The 25926-nt window shown below is 36.0% G+C and overlaps 2 protein-coding genes and 1 long non-coding RNA gene across 3 annotated transcripts; 2 read left to right on the top strand and 1 right to left on the bottom strand.

The window, feature by feature from the left end:
- Positions 1-5240: 5240 nt before the first annotated feature.
- Positions 5241-6368, bottom strand: LOC140830563 (protein GAST1-like). Its single transcript, XM_073193942.1, has 4 exons — positions 6182-6368; positions 5915-5968; positions 5790-5823; positions 5241-5668 (listed from the first exon to the last, which is right to left on the bottom strand). Exons 1-4 carry the CDS (start codon positions 6248-6250, stop codon positions 5487-5489), a joined length of 339 nt encoding a protein of 112 aa, XP_073050043.1. The 5' UTR covers positions 6251-6368; the 3' UTR covers positions 5241-5486.
- Positions 6369-8599: 2231 nt separating this feature from the next.
- Positions 8600-9604, top strand: LOC140812364 (uncharacterized). The gene is made up of 3 exons (XR_012113652.1): positions 8600-8695; positions 8781-8873; positions 9010-9604. It is a non-coding gene; the product is annotated as an uncharacterized lncRNA (long non-coding RNA).
- Positions 9605-17794: 8190 nt separating this feature from the next.
- Positions 17795-18400, top strand: LOC140807913 (uncharacterized). The gene has a single exon (XM_073164870.1). It carries the CDS (start codon positions 17795-17797, stop codon positions 18398-18400), a length of 606 nt encoding a protein of 201 aa, XP_073020971.1.
- Positions 18401-25926: the final 7526 nt, after the last annotated feature.

Below are 25926 nucleotides of genomic sequence, written 5' to 3'. Positions count from 1 at the left end.
TCACCTGAGTATTGATGAGTATTTGGCTCAGTTCTTTACCTTGCTACGTTTTGTTCCTCATGTGGCTAGAAATGATGAAGCTATATCTGATCAGTTCATTCAGGGATTGAAGCCGTAGATACGTACATTGGTGAATGTGAAACGACCGATTAATTTTGCTGATACATTGAACAGAGCCAAAAGAGCAGAAACAGTTTTGATGGGACAAAAGGGAGCATCATATGATTTTCCAGCACCGAGTTCACAGCAACTGCCTTTCAGAGTTGAGATTGGCAGTATCAGTAGTGAAAAGAAAGAACAGCTGAAAATTCGAAAGAAGCCATTCAAGAAGTTAGAAAGTGGTTCCTCTAGTTCCAGTGGTTCGAGCCCGAGTTATACTGGAGTATATTGCAGGACGTGCAGAGGGAGACATCCCACCGAGCAATGCCAGGGAGTGACTGGTAGATGCAATATCTGTAGACAGCCGGGACACTTTGCTAGAGTTTGTCCACATAGAGATTCCTGAAGATTTCAGGGATCAGGACCATCTGGTGGCAGTGACCGAGGAACAGACCCAAGAGGCGCTTGATGATATAGTGACATGTACTGTTATTTTATGATTATATTGCATATGTATTGATATATACTAATGCATTTCTTATGATTATCTTTGACTGAGTTGCATTGATATATGCTGTACCTGTTGGGTCTGTATTTACTGTAGTATTGATTCCCTTATTTTTTTTGGGAAAGAAAGATTGATATCAGAGATTTCTGTGAAATATTGTATACTACAGTAAGAGGAGAATGAGATTGAGTTAGATTATTATGTACTTGTGTTTCTGATTAGACCGCATTATTGATATTAATATGCTGAACAAGTACAGAACTTTGATAGATTCCTTCCAGAAAAATATAAGATTCATAACAGATATGGCTGATGAGTAGAGATTTCACGGTAAGGATTCTAGATTCAGAATACCTTTGATATCTGTATTGTCTATGACTCGATTAATACAGAAAGGGGCAGATGGTATCCTTATGTATTCAGTAGATGTACTGAAATCGAGCCTAGCATTGGCAGATTTGCCAGTGATGTACAAGTTAACTGATGTTTGCCCAGATAAGATTTCAGATTTGCTTTGTATCAGAAAGATAAATTTCATAATTGAATTGATATCAGGTACTGTTTGTTGTTTTAGAATTCAGTACAGAAGGATATTGAATGTACAGAATGATACAGAATGAATTGAAAGATCAGTAGAAGAGTACCGATCAGGAGTTACATATGATTTAGTGTTTCTCGGTAGCATGTTTCAGTATGTTCAGAGATATTCTGTTGATTCATGCTTGTTGTATTTATGATATTTTGATATATTTGCAATATTTGATTGATTGAACTGAATATCTGAAGATTGTATTGAATACTCTGAGAACTGTGATGATTGTATACAGAAGTTATTCAGATATGAATCAGATTGAAACAGATTGTATTCAGAGTATGTGATATCTGCAATTAGTATACTGATTGATTTTGACACAGTTGACATCGAGATCAGTGGCTGAGAACGACACCGATATCAGAAATGTCAGAAATGTCAGAGGTGTCGGAAATTTATTTTGATCTGAGTTGACAGATTATCTTATGCGATTGTTGTTTTGTATCTGCTTGAGTATTGTTATTGTTCTAAAACAGTATTTGAGAAAGCTTATATTGTTTAGGGGCATATTATATTTGCAGATGAGATATAGCAGTCGATCAGAACGACATGAAGACATGATTGATTAATCAGAATTGACAGTATTTCCAGAGATTGCTGTTTTATGAGTTTACTGAACTCACTAGATCAGTATAGATTATTGATACTGTGAATCTAATGTGATAGTACTGTTATTTTGAATTCGTAATTGATACAGATTATTGTGAACCGTTGAGATTATATACAGTTCAAACCGAATCAGAGCTGAATTCGAGAATTACAGCAGTTCAGAACGTGGTCAGAGTGACAAATATGTGATTTTTACTGTATGAAAATGATTATCTTGTGATGTCAAATGTTTCAGAGTTGTAAAACAGAATTTGATATCGATAATCAGAACCGAATACCAGGTAGGTATTTTTCTTTAAATTATATTATTAACTGATTTGTTTGTATCAAATAGTTCGAATCTGAAATGACAGATAGTGTCAGAAGCACACAGAAATGGATTCAGTATTCGTCCAGGTAACAGAAAGTGTATGATAATTCGAACAGACAGTTTTGATATAGACAGATTAAATCAGTTATGGCAGAATTTATGCTGAAATGTTGACAGAATTTATACTGAAATGTCTGAATCGCCAATAAATGAAGATAGAAAGATAGAAATCAGAAGATTTATTACAGAATTAGTATATCCTTGACTAGACATGGAAAGTATATTTCGATGAATGTCGTAATGAGACCACTGCAATACTTTCCAGATTGTGAAATGATATGATTGCGATTGACAGATTGTTCTATCTATATCTATTAGTTTGTACCAGATAACGTACAAACATGACCAAATGACACAGATCGATGTCAGAGAAGTGGTCAGAGTAACCAGAATGCCATAGCTGATTATATCAGATTGTGATTTTGCTCGATTATGTACTGGTAGCAGAATATACCTGGAGCTCTTTCATATATCATCCACAGACTAACAGATAGCCAGAGTGTATTATCCAGATATTGGAAGATATTTATGGAGCTGTAGTGCTGGATGCCAGCACTAGTTGACATGACATATTGTCATTTTAAGAATTATGGTATAAGAATAGTATCTCGAAGATACCTGAGATAGGATCTGATACGGTAAAAGATATGAAAAAAAAGTAGTTAATTCAGAAAAGAATAAAGATAGCTCAGACCAGACAAACTCAATATGCCAATGTCGGATGGTGACGATTGGTATTCGAGGCTGAAGATTTAATATACCCTTGAATGGGATAAACAGATTTGATAACAGCTGATGGTAGTGATTTGTTATGAACTGTAGTTTGGTATATACGGATATTGTATAGCCAGTATTGCGAGATTGATTTTGTCAGAACTATTTTGAGAGAGAGAATCTAATATAAGATTGAGATTTCAGAATAGATTCATTGAGAAGAGTTTCTAATTAAACTCTGTATACATTTCTTCTGATGTATCTGAATTGATTACTTGCGAGTTCGAGGACGAACTTAGATCTAAGAGGGGGAGAAATGTAAGGCCCGAGATTTTATTACTGTAATATGAGATTAATCTGAAATGATTTATTCATTAATCGAGATGATTATAAACGAAACGGATCAGATCGGGAGAGCCAAAAGAAGAAATCACATTATGTGTGAAGAATAGGATTGGCGCACATGCGCGACATGTATCGGCGCACATGTGCGAAAATTACAGAAGCATCGGCGCACATGCACGAGATAAGACGCGCATATGCACGACCCTTCCAGAATGATCGGCGCATCTGCGCGACATAAATGGCGCACATGCGCGGGTTGGGCAGAATGATCGGAGCATATGCGCGACGAAGATGGCGCATATGCGCGAGCAGGCAAGGGCAAAATGCTGGACGTAAGTTTTATTATGTTTAGACAAGATTTGAATTTATGATATGTCAGAATTGAATATGCATCAGATATGATGTTTATTCTACCTAGATATTGTACAACTGAAGTCAGATTAAAGAATACACTGTTATACAACTGTTATGATTTTTGGTGTTGATTTGACTGAGATTCGATATCAGATTTGTGTTATCGTTGAGATTATGAGTTATACTAGTATTGTTTACGAGTTCTGGTATTATATCTATGATGTGGAGATTGACGGGGTTATTCACATTGTATTATTATACCGTCGAAACATCAGTTGATTAGATTGATCATATTCAGTAATGATTTCGATTGTATCGTGATATCGTTGATATGAATTAGATGGTACCTTGTTCAGATATGGATCAGATATATATACTGATTTGAGTATTGATCAGAACAGGTTTTGAATTGAGTTATATACTGATATTGTAATTATACGATTGTCATTGCCAGATTGGGTATGGACAGATCAGAATACAAGACTTCGTCTTCGTCAGACCGGGAAGACAAAAGTATAAATAAATGTTGATTCGGGATTACACAACTCGAGTTAGGTTTGAATTGAGTTTCCCAAAATCACATACTATATTTTATTGCATTGATATTTGCAGATTATCAGATTGATATGTTTAGTCTATTGAATGATAGCAGATCCAGAGTTTGAGTCTAGGACAGATCAGCCTAGCTAGGGCAGAACTGCCAAGTCTTGGACAGAACTGCTAAGACCCTAGACTTATGGTATATCGATGAGCTTAGATGTAGATCGACGTCTATTGTAGACACTCGATATAGCATGCCCAAGTCTAAGTCTTTGTCAGAACTGCTAAGACCCTAGACTTACGATGTATCGATGAGCTTAGATGTAGATCGACGTCTATTGTAGACACTCGATACAGCATACCAAAGTCTAAATTAGATCGGGATCCCTAGATTGGAAATAAGATAAGATCAGATAACGAGTCATTGATTCATGTAGTCAGATTAGATACATGTTTTGATGTTTGGTTATGCTTTTATATATGTTTTATATGATTGCATGTATACATTGTTTATACTGGGATATTTATATCTCACCGGAGTTATCCGGCTGTAGTCTTGTTTTGTATGTGTGCATAACAACAGCTGGGCAGGATCAGAGTCCAGAAGATGATGACAGATCGAGATTAGAGTGGTGATCACGGACTTGGATGTTGATAGGTTTTATTACTTGATTGTAGTAGTTGAACCTAGTTTTAAATTAGATGCATGTTATACAGGATTTGTATTATTATACTGGTTTGTATAATAGAATGATTTCATTACCTTCCGCATTTTTAAAAAAAAGAGAAATTTTTAGACCCTGTTTATCTTAATTGATAATTAAACCCCAAAGATGATTAAGAAGATGATTAGTGTCCGGGTCCCCACAACAATAAAATTATAATCAAAATTAACGAAGTTCAAATCAATTTCTCTAAGTACACTTTTTTTATATGCTCATTGCATTTTCCAAGTGTCGTACTTTCCACTTCCATCTGAATTAACTTTATAAACATTATTATTCATTCGACTCAATAAGGTATTTGCTTAAAAATTAGACAATGTTTTTTTTTTTTTGGGTGAGGAGAAAGCTTTAATCATTTGATGAACTGTATACCATCTTCCCAAATTTCGTGGAAAATTTTTCATTTGAGAAAAGTTTTTAAGTTGAGTGACACTGTGACAGAGATCACTACCGATACACTTGTATTCGACATTTTGCGAATTTTAGTTATAGGATAATTTCCGACTAAGAATTATAGGCATGAAAGGCTAGTACAAGGATGTCCCACGCGCTTGATACTGATACAAAACTAGAAGAGCCACACCAATGCAGGTGAGGGGTTACGGTCTTTTAGAAGTTTTGCCAATTTGTTCAAGGGCATTTAGGGCCACCCCTCTTGGTTTTCCAGTTGTTGTAGCAAGGGCACACTTGCTTGTTGCCGTATGTTCCCGGCGGCACGCACAGGCACCTCGCGCAGCATTTCTGGCAGAAGAACATGCATGGCTTCTTGAATGATGTCTTTGAGCATCTGTATCCGCACCTTGGCGCACACTCTGTCCACAAAAACCACTTAGAGAAGATTCGCATGGAGGTATCTTAATATTTTGGCATTTTCTTGAGGTCAAAACTCAAAAAATTAACGAGATTAAGCAGTCATGTGTATTAAGTACCCACCTTGTGGCCCAAGTGTCCCCTCACTTACTCCATACTGCAAGCCAGGAAAGATTTTTAGTAAAGACGAGATATGCGTAAACGTGGTTAATGCGACAATAACAGAGATTCAGTTTATTTGGTTTCACCTGGACTCTCCCCTGTTTATGCAGACCAGAAACTGGCAGTGTGGTGGTAGAAGCCTACAAAAAAACCATCAGTGAGTTATTCAAGAAAACAATTGTTACCAGATGTAATATTTTCAAAAGCTTCTCGCGGTCAAACCAAGATTTTAATCAAAGTTGGGTGAACTTGAAATTTTAGTATCTTTTTGTCTAGACAGAGACAACTCGGTGATTTCTCATTATCTTGTCAACGAGAAACAGTGGAGTTATGAAAACTTTGCGGATATATACCTGCATTTGGGCAAGAATGGCTGCAATGGAGATTAGGCACAAAAGGAAGATTGCATTTTTCCTGGCCATTTCTTGTGTATTGAAGAGTGAAGTGAATGAAAGGAAGAGATCTGCTCTGTGGGAAGCTATCAAGAAAGGCTTGTATTTATAGAGAAGGGCTGCGCAGTGGCCAGTGCATATCTAATCTAAGTCTTGAATTGGATGACCGAACACCCTTCCACTGCAGATAAGCAGCAATCAATAAAGTACCATGTGTTCAAGTGAAATGACAGTTTTCTCCTTGCTCAAGCACTTCCTAATTGGCCCACCTTGTTCGATTAATCATCCACTTTCTTCCTACGGATTCTCAAGAACAAACACTAAAAAGTTGGAATTTTGTAGCCATGGGTTCCCAAGCTAAGAGGGATTTGTTTTTGTTCATCGACCCGAAAAAAGATGAAGGGTAAAATGGTAAAACCGCAATAGGTCTGCCTATGTTTTTGACCCGTCGGCCATTAGAGCTTCTGAAGCCATCCATGTGCGATAGGGAACATGAAATTGATAGAAGAGACCATGAACATGTGCAACCACATGCACTACTTGTGCATCTTTTTCAAGTATCCCCCACCAAACAAAAACTACGTACATGCTATGAAAATATAGCAACTGGGAGAACACATGCATGCTTCAAATCAAGGACTATTCAAATTACGATTATCCTAAAATGAATCCTCTTAATTTTGACACCACGTTTACTTATGGGTGATTTGAACTTATGTAGGAAGTTGTTAAGATTCCAAAACTTGTGATTATACATGCTTCTTAGATCAGTTGTAACTTGTCGAAATCGTTCCACGCTTTTCGATCGAAGAGTCGTGGACATCTTTTAATTAAGTTACATGACTTCCCGGCCGGGTCTGATGGGTCTGTGCTGCCGGTAGGATTCAAAAATGTTTTGCTTGAAATTAAATTATGGATGGAATCGGAAATACGTTTTTGAGACTACTAAAAGTTTATTTTCAGGATAGAACTCTTTCATATATGAAGCATGTTCTTTTTTATTGTTTTGATGGATTATGGCCAAGCAATTCTGGACCACTTGTTTGGGCATTGGGGGAAACACTGCATGTTCTTTTTTCTGTTTGGTTGATACATCATGTATGTGTTGCCATAGTTAATCAACCAATAGTTGGGAATATCCTTCATTTTTAAATATTTATTTATTGTTTTATTTTAAAAACATATTTGAACTTCTAAAAAATTAGGAAATGATAGCGCATGTCAAAATGAGTTACTAGGGTGGGTAGTGTATAATTTTCTTGTATCTAAAATGCAACGGATATTTTAAATATGATTTGAAATTTTAAATCATACGTGGACAATGATATAATTTTAATCTCAACAATAGGGTGTTTATCGAATATAGTTTTCGTGAATAAATCATTTGACTTCAACTATTCTGAAATTAGTGGAGATATCTATTTTTATATATCTTTACAAACAATCAATTTGATTCGTATTTTCTTCAATCGTTAAATCAAGTTCATGATCGATTATTTTGTTCCTATTCAAGATCACATTAGAGAAACAAGAAGATTTAGGCGTTGAGAATAGATGAGTTTCGACGACGGCAACACGACATTCTCACGGTGGCATGGAGGTGATCGTTCGATAGTGAGAGGTGCAGGCGACCGAGAGTGCTTGTGCAAGAGAGACAAGGTGGCCAATTTTGGAGTTGGGAGGAGAGAAAAAAAAATCTGGATTTCATTGTCCAATCCTAATAGTGTTATGGCAAAAATTTGTGTGTGACTGTCTCACGGTTCGTATTTTGTGAGATTGATATCTTATTTGGGTCATCCACGAAACTATTAATTTTTATGCTAAGAGTATTACTTTTTATTTTGAATATCGGTAGGGTTGACTTGTCTCACAGATAAAGATTCGTGAGACCGTCTCACAAGAGATCTACTCTAGTGTTATATTATCAATGTTTGATATGGTATATTATATTTATTTATTATATCTAATATCTAGATTTAAAAGATATACATGAATTTTCTAGAATCTTATCTAGGATTCTAACTATATATTTTGACCAAGTAGGGCTTCTGATAATGTTTGATTAGGACACTGAGGATCAACATGTCAAAACTTATAGTTAGAGTTTGATCAAGATATTTCAGTATAATGAGTCAAAACTCCTACCGGGTGTTTTGTCTAACTAAGAAACCTCCTAATTACGATTTCACTAGGATACTCCAATATTAGTAATCAAACAATCTATGTGAGGCCCAATAACTTAAATTAGGCCCAGCCCATTTCATTTAATTAAAAACCCCAACCCATTTGTATGATAGCGTACACAACAGATTTGAGTTCTCTTCCATCCAGAAACCTTCGGCCTTTCCTCCCGACTTTCTGCAGCGATCGCATCACACCGCCTATTAGCTTATTTTCTGCCTAGCATCGGAAGGGTTCGAGCTCGATTGGTCCTGTTTTCCAACAGCTAGGTGTGTGGGTTTTGTTTCAGTCTAGGTAAGGTTTTTGGCTTCGATTCTTGGTTGTTCTTGGTGTGTTAGTTGGTAAAAGTGTAGTATTAAGCTTTTCCCCTAATTTCCAGCTAGGTTTCCGGCGTGAACACTGACTCCGGCGACTTTTCCGGCGAGCCATCTTCGCGAGTTCACCATTGTGTGTTTAAGCTTCGTTTCTTGAGGTATTAAACTTGGAATTTCAGAATTTGTATGGGTTATATAGGCTGCCCGAAATTCGATTTTTAACCGCTACGATATAATTGGTTTTAGTCGTTTGGTATGCATTATATTGAGGTATATAGCGAATTTATATTGTAGGTTGTATCGTTGGACGAGTTTCATTCGATAGCCTTTAAGAATTTACCGTGGTATTGTAAGTTGTAATTTGAGGTACGCTCAAACCTATATCATTATGACGGTTATATTGGCGTGTACGAATATTCGGTGAATGTTGTTTGCTATGATGTGCATTGAATGTTTATATTGTTGCATTCATGCATAAATTGTATTGGCATAACATATTGAGCCTTGACTCCTTTGACGGCTATTTATGTTGATTCTGTTGAGATATATTGAGTCATCAGAGGGACGAGTGGATTAGGATTAGCCACATTCCCAGATGACAGCTAGGGACGAGCGACTTAGCTACTCGCATTCCCGATGCTACGTGCATGGACGAGCGGCGATTTGATGCTGCATTCCTGGCACGGGTGGCCACGGTTACTGTTGATGATGCTATTCGTTTGGACTCCATTTGGTATCCGTTATCCCATTGTTACCATTCATGCATCGCATAGCATTGCATTTACTTGATATTATTACATGTCTTTTATTTGCGTCGTGATTTTACTGGTTTGTCGTACTGGGGTCCGACCCCTGTTTTCTTTTGATGTTGTGGTTGTTTTTGATGCCATAACAGGTCACTCCAGGGGTTTTGACGCGTCTGGTGGAGCGTCAGCGAGTGGAACCCAGTAGTCAGTCGGTTTGTGTCAGAGTTCCCATATATTTATATATTATACTGGTTTGATACATTTGCCAGGGAGATGCCCTGTGTAGCTGTATGGTGATGTCTTTATGTGGTTTGGATTTTATTTGTGGTTTGTTGTGTCTAGTCCTGGCCAGTGCGGCTGTAGGATATTTGTTTGGTTGGTTGTGAACTTGACGTTATTTTCGAGCTTATATTATTGTTGTTGTGTTTTGAGATTTTTGGGATGTCCTACTTACGGGGAGGTCATGCCGAAATTTCTGTAGGCCCAAATTAACGTTTTAAACTCGTTTTCGCTGTTTACACCATTTAATCCTTGTTGTGTGGTAATTAAATATTAATTAAGTGCACGGGCCCTGACAATCTATAATCGTGGCTTTATCATAACCTCGATCAACGATCATACATCACTTATGAGACGAGTGCACACAAGTCGTTACAATGACGTAAATCAAGCTTTCCGAAAACCACTTAATCAAAGTCATCTGTCAAAAGTCAATTGGTTAAAGTCAAATGTAAAAAAGTTATCTTGTTAAAGTCAATTTCAACTTGTAAAAAACAGTTGTCATACTCTACTAATCAATGTCACCTACACACATACTCAAATTTTTATAGCTGCCAAATTTGAAACTTCTTCACAAAATTTAGTCAGTTGAACTCTCCTCAAATGCTAAATTTTATAACTTCCAAATTTGAAATTCAATTCTAAACACCTTTACAAGCCAAATGGTTTATCTCCATGAAACTATAATCACCACATTCAACTCTTTGAATTTGATTATTTCAACGAGAACACATAAATCAATACTTGTGTGACTTTCAATAGTGTAGGGATACAACTAGTCTTGAGTTCACAACTCATGTGATTCGAGACAAAACATATACCTTATACATGCTTATCCTAATTAACATCGTTATATGTATTAACTCATGGATAATAAGAATTTCCGAACTCATTTATGATTGCCGTCATTGAATTATGGTAAGAGCATCTAGTTGCATCGTCCCATTATTCCATATGTATCACTGATAGTGCGTGCAAGAACCAATAGGTTATGATTAGTGTACAATATGTCTTTTCATTTCATATATCCCGATTGAATATGCAACCATTGATATATCGAGAGTTGCATATAAATTTGATAAGATGTTAAAACATTCACAACTCGTTTTTCTTAAAAAATACTAGAATTGTTTTTTTCTTTCTAATTTATTCGGCTGAAAAACTAAGAATTTAAAATATGAATATTTTACACCATTTAAAAATAAGCTAAACAACTATTATTTGAAAATCCAAATGAAAGTAACTCAAAGCATAAATTAGTAAAACGTCAATCAACCTAAACTAATCTTATTTCAAAAATAAACTTAACTCTAACATCATCTAAAAAATCTCTCAAAAGCATCATAAGTCATATAATCTTTAAAGTAATCATAAAAATAGTTTTATTTGCAGAAAACTAGCGACGGTCCTCGGGTTGTGTGCACTTTCAGTCCAGCAAGATCAACCATCAAAACCTCCATTATTATCAAGCTCATGCTCACCTGCATCGATCACACCTAGTGAGTCTATTGACTCAGCAACCTTAACCATGATAATAAATAATACATATACATTCACAAATAATAGTGAAAATACTTTTAATAAAATAGTTTTTCACGAACATAAAATTTAACGTTTTCCTTTCAACATAGCCTTGGCTTTACATATCATCATATTATCGTATTAGTCACAATCAATTCACCTATTTCAACTTTTCATATTTCCATCATTTATAAAAATTCATGCACATATAAATCATTTTCTTTTAAACCAAGCATACAACATATCTTTTAGCATTAACATTTCATCATAAAATTCCATAAAATTTAAAATAAATGTTTTAACAAGTATTACCGCATTCGGGGAATTTCTAGGACGTCTAAATTTTTGTGTGTGTAAAATGACCGTTTTACCCCTAGACGCATAATTTTCCATAAATATCCCTAGACCTCGAAACGACGTCCCAAATCATTCCAAACTTAACTTATTACCTTAACACACTCTCTTAAATATTATTTAGGCTTAAAATTTAGCTTTTCGATAATTTCCTAAATTCATTTTTTAAACTTAGACGTATATTCCGGTTTTGACTCGTATTGATTCGAAACTTAACCAAAGCTTACCAAACTTGGACCAAAGCCTAATAACACCTAACTAAACCTTTTCCAACCCAATTTCATCCAATTAAGACAATCGAACCAGCAAAAATCAGATACTGAAATTTGCTGCCTATATGGACCGAACCCTCACACGTCATCCTACAACTTTCGAACCTAGACCCTAATCAATTGGACCAGCCCCTGACCAACCATCCTAGGATCTAGATCAAACCATTTAGGACCCCTTAGACCAGCTCCAATGGCCCATGCACGTAAACGCGCATGGTTAATCCCAAGCACTCGACCGTGGCTAGGAAGAGTCCTAGCCGTGCGCCTCCTCTCTTCCTGCCCCTCCAGCCTTGCGTGGACCACCATGGCTCGATGCTAGGACCCTCATGAGCCTAGCCCCTCACCTATAAAGCACCACACACGGCCCCTTTCCTGAACCTCCCATAAGTCGAGCCCTAGTTACCCTAAACTCCAAAATTCGTGCAGCCCTTAGCCTCCCACATTCCAGCCTTGAAACGTGCTTGTATGGACTCTTAAACGTGTAGGAAAACATCCCTGCAAGTATCCCTAACATGCAGCCCCTTTGTGCATCATTAGGAAGAGTTTTCAAAAAAGAAAACTATACTTTTATGCATGTATGGCCTTAAAAATGAAAATAAAACTTGTGCATCATATTCCTCATGCAAACATAGTCAAATATACATAATATGACCATATGGTGTGAAAGATGTTTTAAAGAAATTTAAGGCGTGCCTTTGCGTATATTATACTCAAAAATCTACTGGCGATGCGAAGAACGTTGACGAGGTGGAGAACTTTGCTGAAATCCTTCGAATTACGTGAATTTCCCTTCCAATTCATGTGGTGTGTGGCCGTGTGGCGTGTGGGTGAGAGTCCTAGTATTATGTTGAGAGGGAGGAGCGAGAGTTGTGAGGTATTGGGTGGGTTTTTGGCTTTTTATTTTAATTAAAACACATGGTGCAAGCTTAGACCCATTAACATTGTATAATAGGCCCATTAAGTTCATTAGTTACGATTTAAAATATTTTTTTAGGAATTTTTTTGAAAAGATTAGTCGAATTCTCGAAAAGTTCATATTTTTGTCGAAAATCGAATACCGTTTAAAAATACGACTCGGCGTGTAAAACACCTAATTTTCGAAAATTCCATTTTAAATATACCACCCATTAAACAATTAAAAAATTATTTAATAAAATATTTTCTCTCCTATGGTCACCGGTTTTTGTTCCTCGATTGCGTCTCGAATAATCTTTAAAACACGGTTTTATGTATTCATGTAGAAAGATACATTTTTAAACATGCATATCCTAATTAATTCATGCCATTAAAGCCATTTAATTAGTCATTTTCTATTTTTCCTAGATTTACATGCAGTTGGAATATGTCATCGTATTTTAGACCTTACAGATGTGATCTATCTTTGGTTGATCATAGTGTTGTCGCTTATACAACTGGAGATTCCTTGTACTATTAACTAATCATATCATATATGATATCCTCACCCATATGTGAGCAGATCCTTGACTACTATGTAATGTCTCCTATATATGTTTGTAACGTCCGAAAATCAGTCCACGTAAACTGCATGCATGCAAAATATTTAAAATTGCTTATTTAATGCTTAAATGATATATTTTATATGATTAAATATTTAAATTGCATGATTTCATGAAATTAAATATTTTGTCTGGATATTCGATATTAAACCGGGAAAAGGAGACCAGGGACGACAAAAATGAAAATATTTTTCGATAAATGTTTTTAAGGCTCGATAATATGAATAGAGATAAAAATATTTTTTGATAAATTTTTTAAAGGCTCGATAATATGATTAGATGGATGATAATTTTCGGAAAGTACGGGAGTCCAATTTATTTTACAAGTCGAGCATCATTTTATCCGGGAAGCTAGTTTTAGTCAAACGAATAACTTTTTCGGACCCGAAAGTTATTATTTTTTGAATTATTTTTGTAAACCTTTATTTTATAATTAACTGGACCTTAATAGGCCTAATTTACCTATGATTAATGGGTCTAATTATTCTTAAACCCAAAAACCGAAAAACCCTTACTTTTAAACAATAGAATTCGAAAATTATAAAATCAACACCTATGGCTCTAGACTCTTAGGGCAACCGAAAAACACACACAACACATACACCAAATTTTCGAAAAATTCAAGGTAAATTTTGAAGGTTAGTCGCTTCCCGTTCGCTCCTCTTCGCAATCCGTGCCGACGATCAAATTTTCAAGCGTTTTGAATTCAAAGACACGTTCTAAATCTTTGATTTTGCACCATTCAAATCATATTATGTGTGATTTATGTTTTGAAGCATGAAAAATATGTTGCACAAATTATTTAACGTTTGAGTCATTATTTTTCAAAGTTTTGATGTTTTCACGTTTGTTTGAAATGTACTATGAATTCTAAGGGACACGCTGCCATTAAAAGATGTTAAAGGGTTAAAAAGAAAGGTGTTCTAAGCGCGAGACGATGGCTTGACATAAGAAAGGTGTTCTAAGCAGAAGCTAGGGGCGTGCATGTGATGGTGGTCGCAACCTAGGGTTTGTAAGGGTTTAATGGCCTGGCATGGTTCGGGTAAGGGATAAGCCACACCAAGGCTCGAATGCTTGTTCCAGGCCCTGTTTAGGTTGTTTTCGATGGTTAGGGGTCTGGTCTGGGTTTGGCTTGGGCCGGCCGTGGGATGCATGGAGGTGGCGTGTGCCGCGTCGCTTAAGGAGGAAATGAAAGAGCCATGCATGGCTATGGTTGGGCGCACGACATATGTACCCAGGAGGGTGGCTAGGCATCGGGGTAGGCATGGTTCGGAGGCTGGTCGATCGTGGCTACGGGAGAAGGAGAGCCGCGACTTGGACTTAGGAAGAAAGGGTATGTGGATGGTTTAGGGAAGGAAACAGGTCGAACCGTGGGTCTACAGGGGTTGGCTCATGGCTCACGTGGAGAGGATAGGATAGAGTAAGTGACATTTCAAGTTCAGTAAAAAGTTATTAAGTTTTGAGTTCAATTAGAATACAAAATGGAATTATGGTTTATTTATTAAGTTTAATAAACCGAGAGACTCGGGTTTACATTTAAGAAAATTTTTAGAAGTTGGAAAAAAGTTTATATGATGGTTTGGGATAGGCTCGAGTCAAGAAAAGTAAGAAAATTTCAAAAATGGGAAGTTTGGGGTCAGGGGTGAAATGGTCATTTTACGTCTCAAGTAGTTCAAAAGGTCTGGCAGTGCCTGAAGAATCTTAATACATGAAATGATATTTTAAAATATTTATGATGAAAATATGATATTTTTACGATATATACAAAGGTTGTACGATTTTTTTCTGAAAAATGTTATTTTACGACTTTTGGAAGAAAACTATATTTTATAAATAAAAGAAAAGGGAAAAATATTTTGAAGAATGTGAATAACTATGACATATAGGATAAAAGTGGGGATATCGCGAGGGAGAATGCCCAAAAGGAGCTCGGTTACGAGAGAAGGCCCTAGAGGGAGCCCGACGATCGTATTTCCATATTTGGCCATGGCTCAGTGACGAGTTTTGCTGACGCCCCACCGTCAACCAGAGGATGAATGATAAAGGATAGTCATTTTCAAGGATTAAATTTTACCCAAAATGATATATGATGAGGAAATGATTTATGATGTTATATGCTAAAATAATTTACATTGAGGAAGCTGAATTATATTACGTGTTCAAATGATTTACGAAAATGATATATGCTTACGAGTTTTTACGCGAGCTTATTTTATTAAAATATTAATTATAAAGTTGCATGTGCCTGTATATGTATTATTTATGTTATATGGTTAGAATGTTTTGAGTCATTACACTCACTATGTTTGAATGGTTGCAGGTGAGAATGGTGTTCAGGTAGGCGCTAACGCTTCAGTGGACCGAGTTCGGCAGTACAATCCCGAGGGACTTTTCTTTTCCGCATTAGTTTCATATTTAATGTTTTAAGGTAAAGATTTTGAGGATTGTTTATTTTTAACATTTTGTGCTTTCCTTTGAGGATTATTCTTTGGAGTATTTTAAATGGATGTATGATTTTATGGTCGACGTTTTATGAGATTTTATGCAGTTAAAGATGGGTTTGGAATTTCATGATTTATGGTTAAAAAAATGTGTAGTATTTATTTATATTTTAAAAATAAAAATGAAGGCATGTTTTAGTTGGCATCAGAACGAAAGATCCCGAAAGGGTTGTATTATTACCACCCCGAGAAGCTCAAAAACTTAAGCCTCAAGTCTATGAGTTTTACTGCTTTAAATTTTATATGTTAAATTCTAAATGCTTTTATTATATACGAATTAGAAGGTTAGACGTATATTTAAAATTTAAATACATGTTGGTTACGTGGTTTGGACAACGTGTACAGTGATACCTCCTCGACGTGTTATTCCCAAGAATACTGAAGAAAAGAGGCGTGAGGAGATACCTCGACTACCCCAGATGCTGCTGCAAGGATGCTTGAGGGGATGGCTCGTTTAGTGGAGTAGCATGCTGGAAATGCTACTCGGGGACGACCAGATGATATTTACATGCAGTTTTGGAGGATGGATCAGAAGGATTTTTCTGGTAATACTGATCCATTCATGGCTGAGGGGTGGATTAGATCTTTGGAGGTGATCTTATGCTATATGAACTTGGCAGATGCCGACAGGGTCCAATGCACAATTTATTTACTAAAGGACGACGCATCTATGTGCTGGGAAGGAGCTGAGAGGGTGGTGAATCTGAATACCCTCACATGGGAGGACTTCAAGAAGATATTTTATGAGAAATACTTTACTGTTGACGTGAGGTCCAGGCTGAAGCGAGAGTTTATGAGTCTCCAGCAGGGGGACATGACTGTTGCAGAGTTTACCAGAAAGTTTGATAGGGGTTATCACTTTATGCCCCTAATCGCTAATAATGCTGCTGAGAAACTGAGGCACTTTTTTTTTAATCGTCTTAGGCTTACTGTGCGTTGGGATGTGCTGTTGAAAGACCCGGTGAATTATAACGATTCTGTTACGAGGGCCTTCAGGGCAGAGCAGTGGCTAAAGGATATAAAGTTGGAGCAGCAGAGGAAGAGGCCTCCTCCACAACAGCAGTCTCAACAGAACAAGAAGTCATTTTCGGGGCAACCGAAGCGGCCAGGACAACAGAAAATGCAGGGGCAGCCACAAAGAGCAGTTGCCCCGAAGAATGACGAGAGGCCGCTCTGTAAGGAATAAAAACGACATCACTTTGGCAAGTTCATGTGGGACACATACAAATGCTTCAAGTGTGGAGGAGACATGCATAAAGCTACCTGAAGATGAAGCATCTTGTGACTGGACAAGCGTATGTGATGCATGTGGAGCAGGCGGAGCTAGACACTACGCTTATTAATGGTATTTCAGCTATTTAAGCATTTTATATTTCTTTATTGTTTGAATTAATAAGCATGAATGCTAGGATTAATTTGAGGTACATTGAATTTGATGATCTAGAATTGCATGTTTAAAATTCTAAGGCTCAGGGAATTGAAGTTCGAAATTATTAGCTATGAGGATCAAATTGTGGAGGATTGAGAACTTAGGGACTGAATTATGTCAATTTAGAAATTTAAGGGACTAATTAGCAAGATTTCGAAAATTATTGAGTGTAAAATTTTCATAATTCGAAATGTTGGGGACTTAATTGCATGAATTTGAAAACTTTTAGAGGCTAAATGGTGAAAACGTGGGCTGAATTTGAAGAGTCCTAGAACATTTGGGCTAAATTGCATTAATTCGAAATTTTGAGGGCTAGTTGGCAATTTTCAAAAGATGGAGGGGCTGTTTTGGGAATTTGAAAAATTAAGGGGTCGTTTTGTAATATGTTCGACACATTAGTGACTAAATTGATAATATTATAAACAAGAAGGGCCTAGGTGACGAGAAATTTTTGAATTTTATGGCCTTGTTTGAGTATAATGCGACTATTTTCGCAGAAAAAATATTGTTAGTGGGTGTAGCTACCTACGCTTTGCTAGATTCTGGAACTACGCATTCTTTTATATATGAATCCTTTGTGAAATTATTGGAAATATTTTCGGAAAACGCGGAGTCGGGATTCAGAGTCACAGTGCTTTCGGGCGAGCATATGATCTCTACCAGCATGGTGAAGGATGTTGAGCTCAAATTACAGAAGAATTTCGTTCGAGCAGACCTTATTATGCTGCCAATGCCCGATTACGACATTATTTCGGGCATGGATTGGCTCACACTGAACGGATCTACTATCGATTTCCAGCAAAGGTCAGTATCTATTAGACCACCCAACGGGAAATCATTCATCTTCGAGGCTGTGCAGAACAAACAGATGCCACACATTATTTCATATATTTGTTCGAAGAAGCTTATCAGCAGAGGCTACCAAAGTTTTCTTGCTAGTGTTATACCAGTACCCGACCCTGGCAGTCGATCGATAGAAGATGTGGAAGTTGTCAAGGACATTCCGGATGTGTTCTCTGACGACGTTTCAGGCGTTCCACCCGAGAGATGTGGGGTTTGCTATTGAGTTGATACCGGGTACTGTGACAATCTCTAAGGCACTGTATCGTCTAGCACCTGCCGAGATTAAAGAGTTAAAAGATCATATTCAAGAGTTGCCAGACCAAGGATTTATCCGCCTTAGTTTCTCTCCATGGGGCACGCCGGTGTTATTTATGAAGAACAAATATGAGAGTATGCGACCAACTATCGAGAGTTGAATCGAGTATGAGTGAAGAACAAGTTTCTATTACCCCGAATCGAGGATTTATTTATTCAGCTACAAGAAGCTTTTGTCTTTTCGAAGACAGATCTTCGATCGGGATACCATCAGTTGAGAGTAAAGAATGCTGATGTGCATAAGACGGCTTTCAGAACGCGCTATGGCATTATGTGATGCCTTTCGGACTAACTAATGCCCCAGCGATCTTCATGGATCTCATGAATCTCATGTTTCTGCCGTACCCTGATCAATTTATAATTGTCTTCATTGATGATATTTTGATTTATTCCAAGAGCCGAGAGGATCATGATCAGCACTTGAAGACGACTTTGCAGGTATTACGAGACTGAAAATTATATGCAAAGTTTAGCAAGTACGAGTTTTGGCTAGAGAAGGTGGCATTATTAGGCCACATTGTTTCAAGAAAAGGAATAGAAGCGACCCATCTAAGTTCGAGACAGATAAAGAATGGCCGGTGCCTAAAAGTGTAACAGAAATCCGCAGTTACTTGGGCTTAGCAGGCTACTATCACAAGTTCATCAAGGGTTTTTTGTCCATTGCCGTACCCTTGACATACTGACAAAGAAGAATGCGAAATTTGTATGAGGACCAGAGTGTCAATGCTGTTTTGATCAGTTGAAGCAAGCGCTCACTACCACGCCCATTCTGACTATGCCGACTGAACAAATGGAGTATGTGCTTTATACCGACACTTCAAAGCTAGGATTGGGCACAGTTCTCATGCAAAATGATCGGGTCATCACATACGCGTCTAGACAGTTGAAAGTCCACGAGAAGAATTATCCGAAACATGACCTTGAACTCGCAGCAATCGAATTTGTGCTTAAAATTTGGAGACACTACCTATATGGTGAAAAATGCAAGATCTTTATGGATTACAAAACTCTCAAATATTTCTTCACTCAAAAGGAGCTGAAAATGAGATAACGAAGATGACTAGAACTTGTAAAGGGCTACGGCTGTGACATTAGCTATCATCCCGGTAAAGCTAATGTAGTTGCGGATAATTTGAGAAGAAAAACGACAGCCTTGGCTCAATTATCAAGACAGAAACCTCTACAGACGAAAATTCAGAGGTTGGATCTCGAGGTTTATGCTAGGGGCATGGGTCCTATTTTATCTACTTTAACAGTGCAATATACTATGTGAGACTGAATTCGACCTAGGAATATTTCTAATGAGCAACTACAGAAATAGAGACAACGAGATGAATCAAAGGGTAGAATGTTATACTTAGTCGAACACGACATTGTCAAATATCGAGGTCGACTATGGGTTCCTAATAGAGATTCGCTTAGAGTTGAAATTATGAAAGAAGCCCATAATACACCTTATTCTATACAACCTGGAAGTACAAAAATGTACAAGGACTTGACGTGCCAACAAGTAAAGGCAGAGCATCAAACACCAGCAGGAATAATCCGACCACTTCCCATCCCCGAGTGGAAATAGGAGAATATTACTATGGACTTCATGGTAGGTTTACCAAATACGGTAAAATGATTCAATGCTATTTGGATAATAGTGAACTGACTTACTAAGTCATCATATTTCCTGCCATTGAAGATGACTTTCTCCATGACGTGGTATTTGGAGATGTATATTTTAGGGATAGTCAGACTGCATGAGATTTCAGTTTCCATAGTATCAGATAGAGACACACGATTCGCTTCATCATTCTGGAATAGTTCGCATTCAGCTATAGGGATCAAAATATTATTCAGCACAACGTTTCATCCTCAGATAGACGGTCAGTCTGAGAGAGTCATATAGTGTAACTTCAAGAAAATTTGAGGTTCACGTGAACCACATGCATGAAAATTATCAAATTTATTATATATTTTAATTAAATTATTTTAATGCATGATTGTGACATAAAAATGTGTTTTCTACATGGTTCATTAAGATGGCATGTTATAGGGTTTTTAGTAGTATTTCATGCTAGAATGAGGAATGGAGACCGCTGACAGTTAAGGAAATTTTTTTTTATTAAATAATTATTTTTAATTATTTAATATATTGTGTAAATATGTATGATTTTCGAATATGGCATTGTTAATGTATTTTTACTCAACGAGTCATATTTTACACCAATCCGTAAAATTTAACAAGTCGGGGACTTTTCAAGGGTTCGGGTAATATTTCAAAAACGTACCTAAACGAAATATTTTATGGGAGTGTTTTGGTCTTGATGGGACTATTTTATTAAATAATTATTTTTAATTATTTAATATATTGTGTAAATATGTATGATTTTCGAATATGGCATTGTTAATGTATTTTTACTCAACGAGTCATATTTTACACCAATCCGTAAAATTTAACAAGTCGGGGACTTTTCAAGGGTTCGGGTAATATTTCAAAAACGTACCTAAACGAAATATTTTATGGGAGTGTTTTGGGCTTGATGGGACTATTTTATTGCATAATAGGCCTAAAATATTTTTTAATCTCATTATGTTTAATTAAGATCCCATTAGTGTAATTAAACCATTCATCCAAACCCTAAACTCCCCACCCTAGCATTTTGCCACCCCCTCTATTTTTCCAGCAGCAAGTTTCGAATTGCAGCAGCTCTCCCCTTAGGTTTTCTCAAACTTTTTCAAAGAACTTCTTCTGTGCCTCTCCGGTGCATGTTCTACGCTAGTATCTCCAAGTTTTCAAGCGTAATTATGCAACGACAAGTCCTATACCTCGTTTTTCTCATCATTCATAACATTATATGTTTATTTGTGTGTTTATGCATGAATAATATCAGAGATAATGTATATGTGCCCAAGGACCAAAATTTCATGAAAAATACTCCAGTTTTCTTCATGTAATCTCACGATTTTGATATGGTTGAAAGGCTGCTGGATCTTTGATGTTTAAGGATCATTTTACAGCAATTTTCGAGTAACTCTAGAGGGTATATCAGGTATGGATCTAGGAAGGTAGGGCCAAAAGTGTATGCTTGGTCCTAGGGTTCAAATGCTTGGAATCGGGTGAAGGGAGATGTCAGCTGTGCATGGCTTGTTCCAGTCACTTTTTCAGGGCGTGTGGAGTCTGTTTTAGGGCTGGGAATGTTCCATGGTCAACTGGTATAATGGCTAGGATTGGATCGAAGCTTAAGGACAAGCTAGGTCGAGTTTTGGGCGAGTTCGAGTGATCCCGATCGCAAGCCCGTGGACGTGGGTTAGGTTGGTTCAGTTAGTTGCATAGGAATCTAGTCTTGGTCCTAGAGGGTTATCCAAGGTCTGGAAGCATCATTTTTGGGCCTAGGGTCGAAAGTCAAAGGCTACGTGCACTAGGGTTTAAATCTCGATACGTGCAGAAAATTCTAGCTGCTGGTCAAGGGTTTTCGAAGGCCTTAGATGGTTTGAAATAAGTGATTTAAGGGCTGGTCATGTAGGTTCGAGTCATGGCTTAAGTTTGGAAATATTTGGTTGAGTTTCGGCTAATTCAGATTAAAAGTGGGACCCAAGTCCAAGTTTTAAAACGAATCATAAAAGTTACTGAACGGTCTCGAGTTTACATCTAGGAAATGGTTATAAATATGTTTTGAGGTGTTTTAATAAGTTCGGATGGCTTCAGGTCAAAATTTTGAGGTCCAAGTGTAAAACGGTCAATTGGGGCTTCCAGGGGTAAAATGATCATTTTGTACCCAGGTCAAGTTAGCAGTCCTGGCAGCGCCCTGATCACAAATTACATGTTTTAAATGTATATGTTATCATGAACATGATTTTCATGGAAATTCCGAAAAAATACGTTGAATGCTTGATTTTAAGAAAATTTACGTATATGCATGATTTTTATAAGTAATAAATACGATGACATGTTTTTGAAGGAAGGGAGTTAGTTGTGACTAATATGAAAATGAACACAAACACGAACTTGTAAAGCCAAGGCTCAGTGGATGGGTAATAATGTCGATGATGTCCCCGATGCTAGGTACCGCCGTTATACGTAGATGGATCCATCAACTAGAGCTGATACGAAATTCACAAGTAATGATCTGAATTCAAATAAAGACAATGAACATGTATATGTTGATATGATGAGATATGTTATGGCTACGTTTATGCTTTGGCATGTTATGTTTAAGTTCATGTTTTTAAGATCATGAAGTTCATTTTAATTACAATACTTTCACAGTTGCATGTTATGTATATGTACTTGTTATAACGGTTCAAATGTGTTGAGTCTTTAGACTCAATAAATGTGAATGGTGCATGTGAGCAGTTTGTTGATGAGGAAACTGGAGGCACTGAAGACCGAGTAGGCTGAGTTGGGGGTGTGGTGCACATGTTAACCCGAGAACCTTGCATTCTTCCGCATATTATGATCACGAGTCATGGGTGTAAACAATATTTTAAATGTTTTTGCATATCTTTATACGTTGATGATTTTGATAGACATTGAGTTCTTTTAAAACAGTAGACTAGGAATTTATTTTATTTTAAGATTTAATTAAGTACAGTTATTTTTATTCAGTGGTTGGAAGAATTTTAAAAGTGAATGATTGAATTTTTATTTCATGCATGTGTTTGAGTATTTCCGAAAAGAGCTTTAAAAAAATATTTCAGTAGAATTGTAGGGAGCATACGTTTCAGTTGGTATCAGAGCAAGGGTTCTTGTAAAGGGTTGTGTCACCACCAGCTTCAGAAGCTCAGTCATGAAGTCTCAATTCTACAAGTTTACATGTTTTGAAAGTTTTATGCTATCACATGCACGTTTACATGATATATGTTTTTAAGTACATGTTTATCTGTCTATATATTTTGAGAATAGATGCTTTATAATTTTTATGGATGTTACGACATGAAATAAGAAATTATATGATTTTCATGCATGCTGGCTTTGTGGTGGAATTCTACATGATTAAGAATTTGGCTAATGGTTTTATTTTTGGGTAGTAGTACTGATATTCTACTTTTTGGGACATAAGCTAGTGATGAAATTATGAATGCTTTTGAAACATATAGATTTTCTAAGAAAATACTGATGATTCGTGGTTATTAGTTGAGTTAATTTTTGAGAACTTCATATAAGCAATAATGATTCAAAGACTACGATGATCTTTAGAAGTATGAAAATGTGTAATTTCGGATTGTAGGTCGTGATGGAACTGTAATATTGGTTATGAGAATTGATTTTGGGTTTAATAAGCTTAAGATGATTGAACTTTATGTTACGAGAAACCTATAAAATGGAATTAGGAACACCAAAAACTTATGGATAATTTTAGAATTTTCGAAATTAAGAGCCAATTGGATAATTTTCAAGAAAACTAGGAATTTATCTTGCAATGATTAAGAAATTTTGGGACTAGTTTAGAAATAAGTGAGAATTGAAGGGTTTTAATAACATGAATTTTCGATGATTTAGGCTTGAAGGGATATTTAGAACCTTGAAATATTTGGGTTATAATGTTATAACGATTGGTAACCAAGGGCATTGTAGGATGAATCAATATTGGGCTTGAAAATCTAAGAGTTAGTGGTATCAGGTCGTAAAAAATTAAGAATTTAGAGTGATGATAATTTAAGATAAAGTTGATCAATTAGTTAAGTTATATGATTAGACATTAGGTTAACAAATTTTTGGGAACTTAATGTTTGATTTACATGTATCATAAGTTTTAGCCATGATCTTAAGATTTAAAATTTATCTTTGATAGAGTTAAATTGTTTTTTTTTTTTTGAAAGTTGAGTATGATTGATGGTTATGTTACTTGAGAGACGTATGTAAAAAGTGAGATAGACACTATGTCTTGGGGAAATTGAAAATGTTTGTTCTTAAGAGTCTAATAAGTATATATAGTATACTCACAAAATCTAGATGTTATGGTTTATAAGAAATAAAGACACTTGAAAAATTTTTGAAAGTCGCCAAGGAACCTGGGATTAAGTGGATATGTGTGCTGGAATTATGTCGTCTAAGACTATCTACGTTGTGTAAGTTTGAATTACAAGAGATAAGTGTTTATATAAAATTTCGAGGTGAAATTAAAAAAACAAAAAAGAATTAGTTTTGTTTTACATAGGTAACCAATGAGCAATATTAAGATATTTTTATCGAGCAAACCATCTAAAATATTGATATGTGGATTGTATAATTCTATAGATTTTTAGTGAAGTCGAATTACTAGAGTTAGTCTAACGCTAACATGAGATAACTTATTGAGTTTTATAAACTAGTATTAATTAATCATTAAGAATACGTCAGAATGCTGACATTTGTTCCAATGAGGAAAGTCCAAATGTCTTAGGCCTCAACTAAATCGTAATTGGGAAGAAAATAGTTAAGCATGTTATTGATGCTAGAAGGGGTTTTATTATATAGGTAGACAATCGATATTTTATATTTTGGGTTTTATGGATTAATGCTACTCGAAATTTAAGATTTTCAAAAAATTTATATTTGGGATGTATTTGTAAATAGTTAAGTTACATTAGTTTGATACCGTAATATAAAAATTCGATTCAAGGATCTTAGGCTAATATGGTTATGGAATGGAGATAAGGTTTTACTAATAAGTGTATTATCCATGTTAGAAGTCGATTAGTAAATTTTGGTACTAAGATATCTTAAGTTGAACTGCATAAATGCTAATACTTTGATTTAAAGCCTTAACATATCTTGAATTCAATAAATTTAAGAAATGATGCTTTTGGGATCTTAATATTGAAATATAATAGGTCGATGGACATCTTAGGTATAGTATAAGAAAAGTAAGATGCGATAAGTTTGGACCTCTATTTCTGGTACTAGGAATTGCGAGAAAAGTCAAAATTTGTGGTTATAGTAAAATAGAACTAAATCACCATAAGTCGTTTTAAGTTTCGATTCGAAAACGAGGATTTTGAAGGCAAATTTAAACTAGAATTGAGGAGACATTAGGACAGCCTAGAACTTATTTTAGCAGAGTGGCGCAACGGAAGCGTGTATTATTGAGATACTAGAATTAAGAGTCTAAAATTTTTGATTATTGAGGAGAAACGAATTTTGGAGACGAAATTAAATTTAAGGGGGATAGATTGTAACGTCCTGAAAATTTGAAGGTCCGCGTGAACCACATGAATGAAAGTTATCAAATTTATTATGTATTTTAATTAAATTTTTTAATGCATTAAATGCATGATTGTGACATGAAAATGTGTTTTCGACATGTTTCATTAAGATGCATGTTATAGGCCTTTTAATAGTATTTTTGTGCTCGAACGAGGAACGGAGAACGGAGACAGTTAAGGAAAAAGTATTTTTGTTAAATAATTATTTTTAATTATTTAATATATGGTGTAAATATGTATGATTTTCGAAAATGAGTC

The sequence above is a fragment of the Primulina eburnea genome, chromosome 1 (genome assembly GCF_022965805.1).
Source record: "Primulina eburnea isolate SZY01 chromosome 1, ASM2296580v1, whole genome shotgun sequence".
Taxonomy (NCBI): domain Eukaryota; kingdom Viridiplantae; phylum Streptophyta; class Magnoliopsida; order Lamiales; family Gesneriaceae; genus Primulina; species Primulina eburnea.
This window is presented reverse-complemented; position numbering and strand designations above follow the sequence as displayed.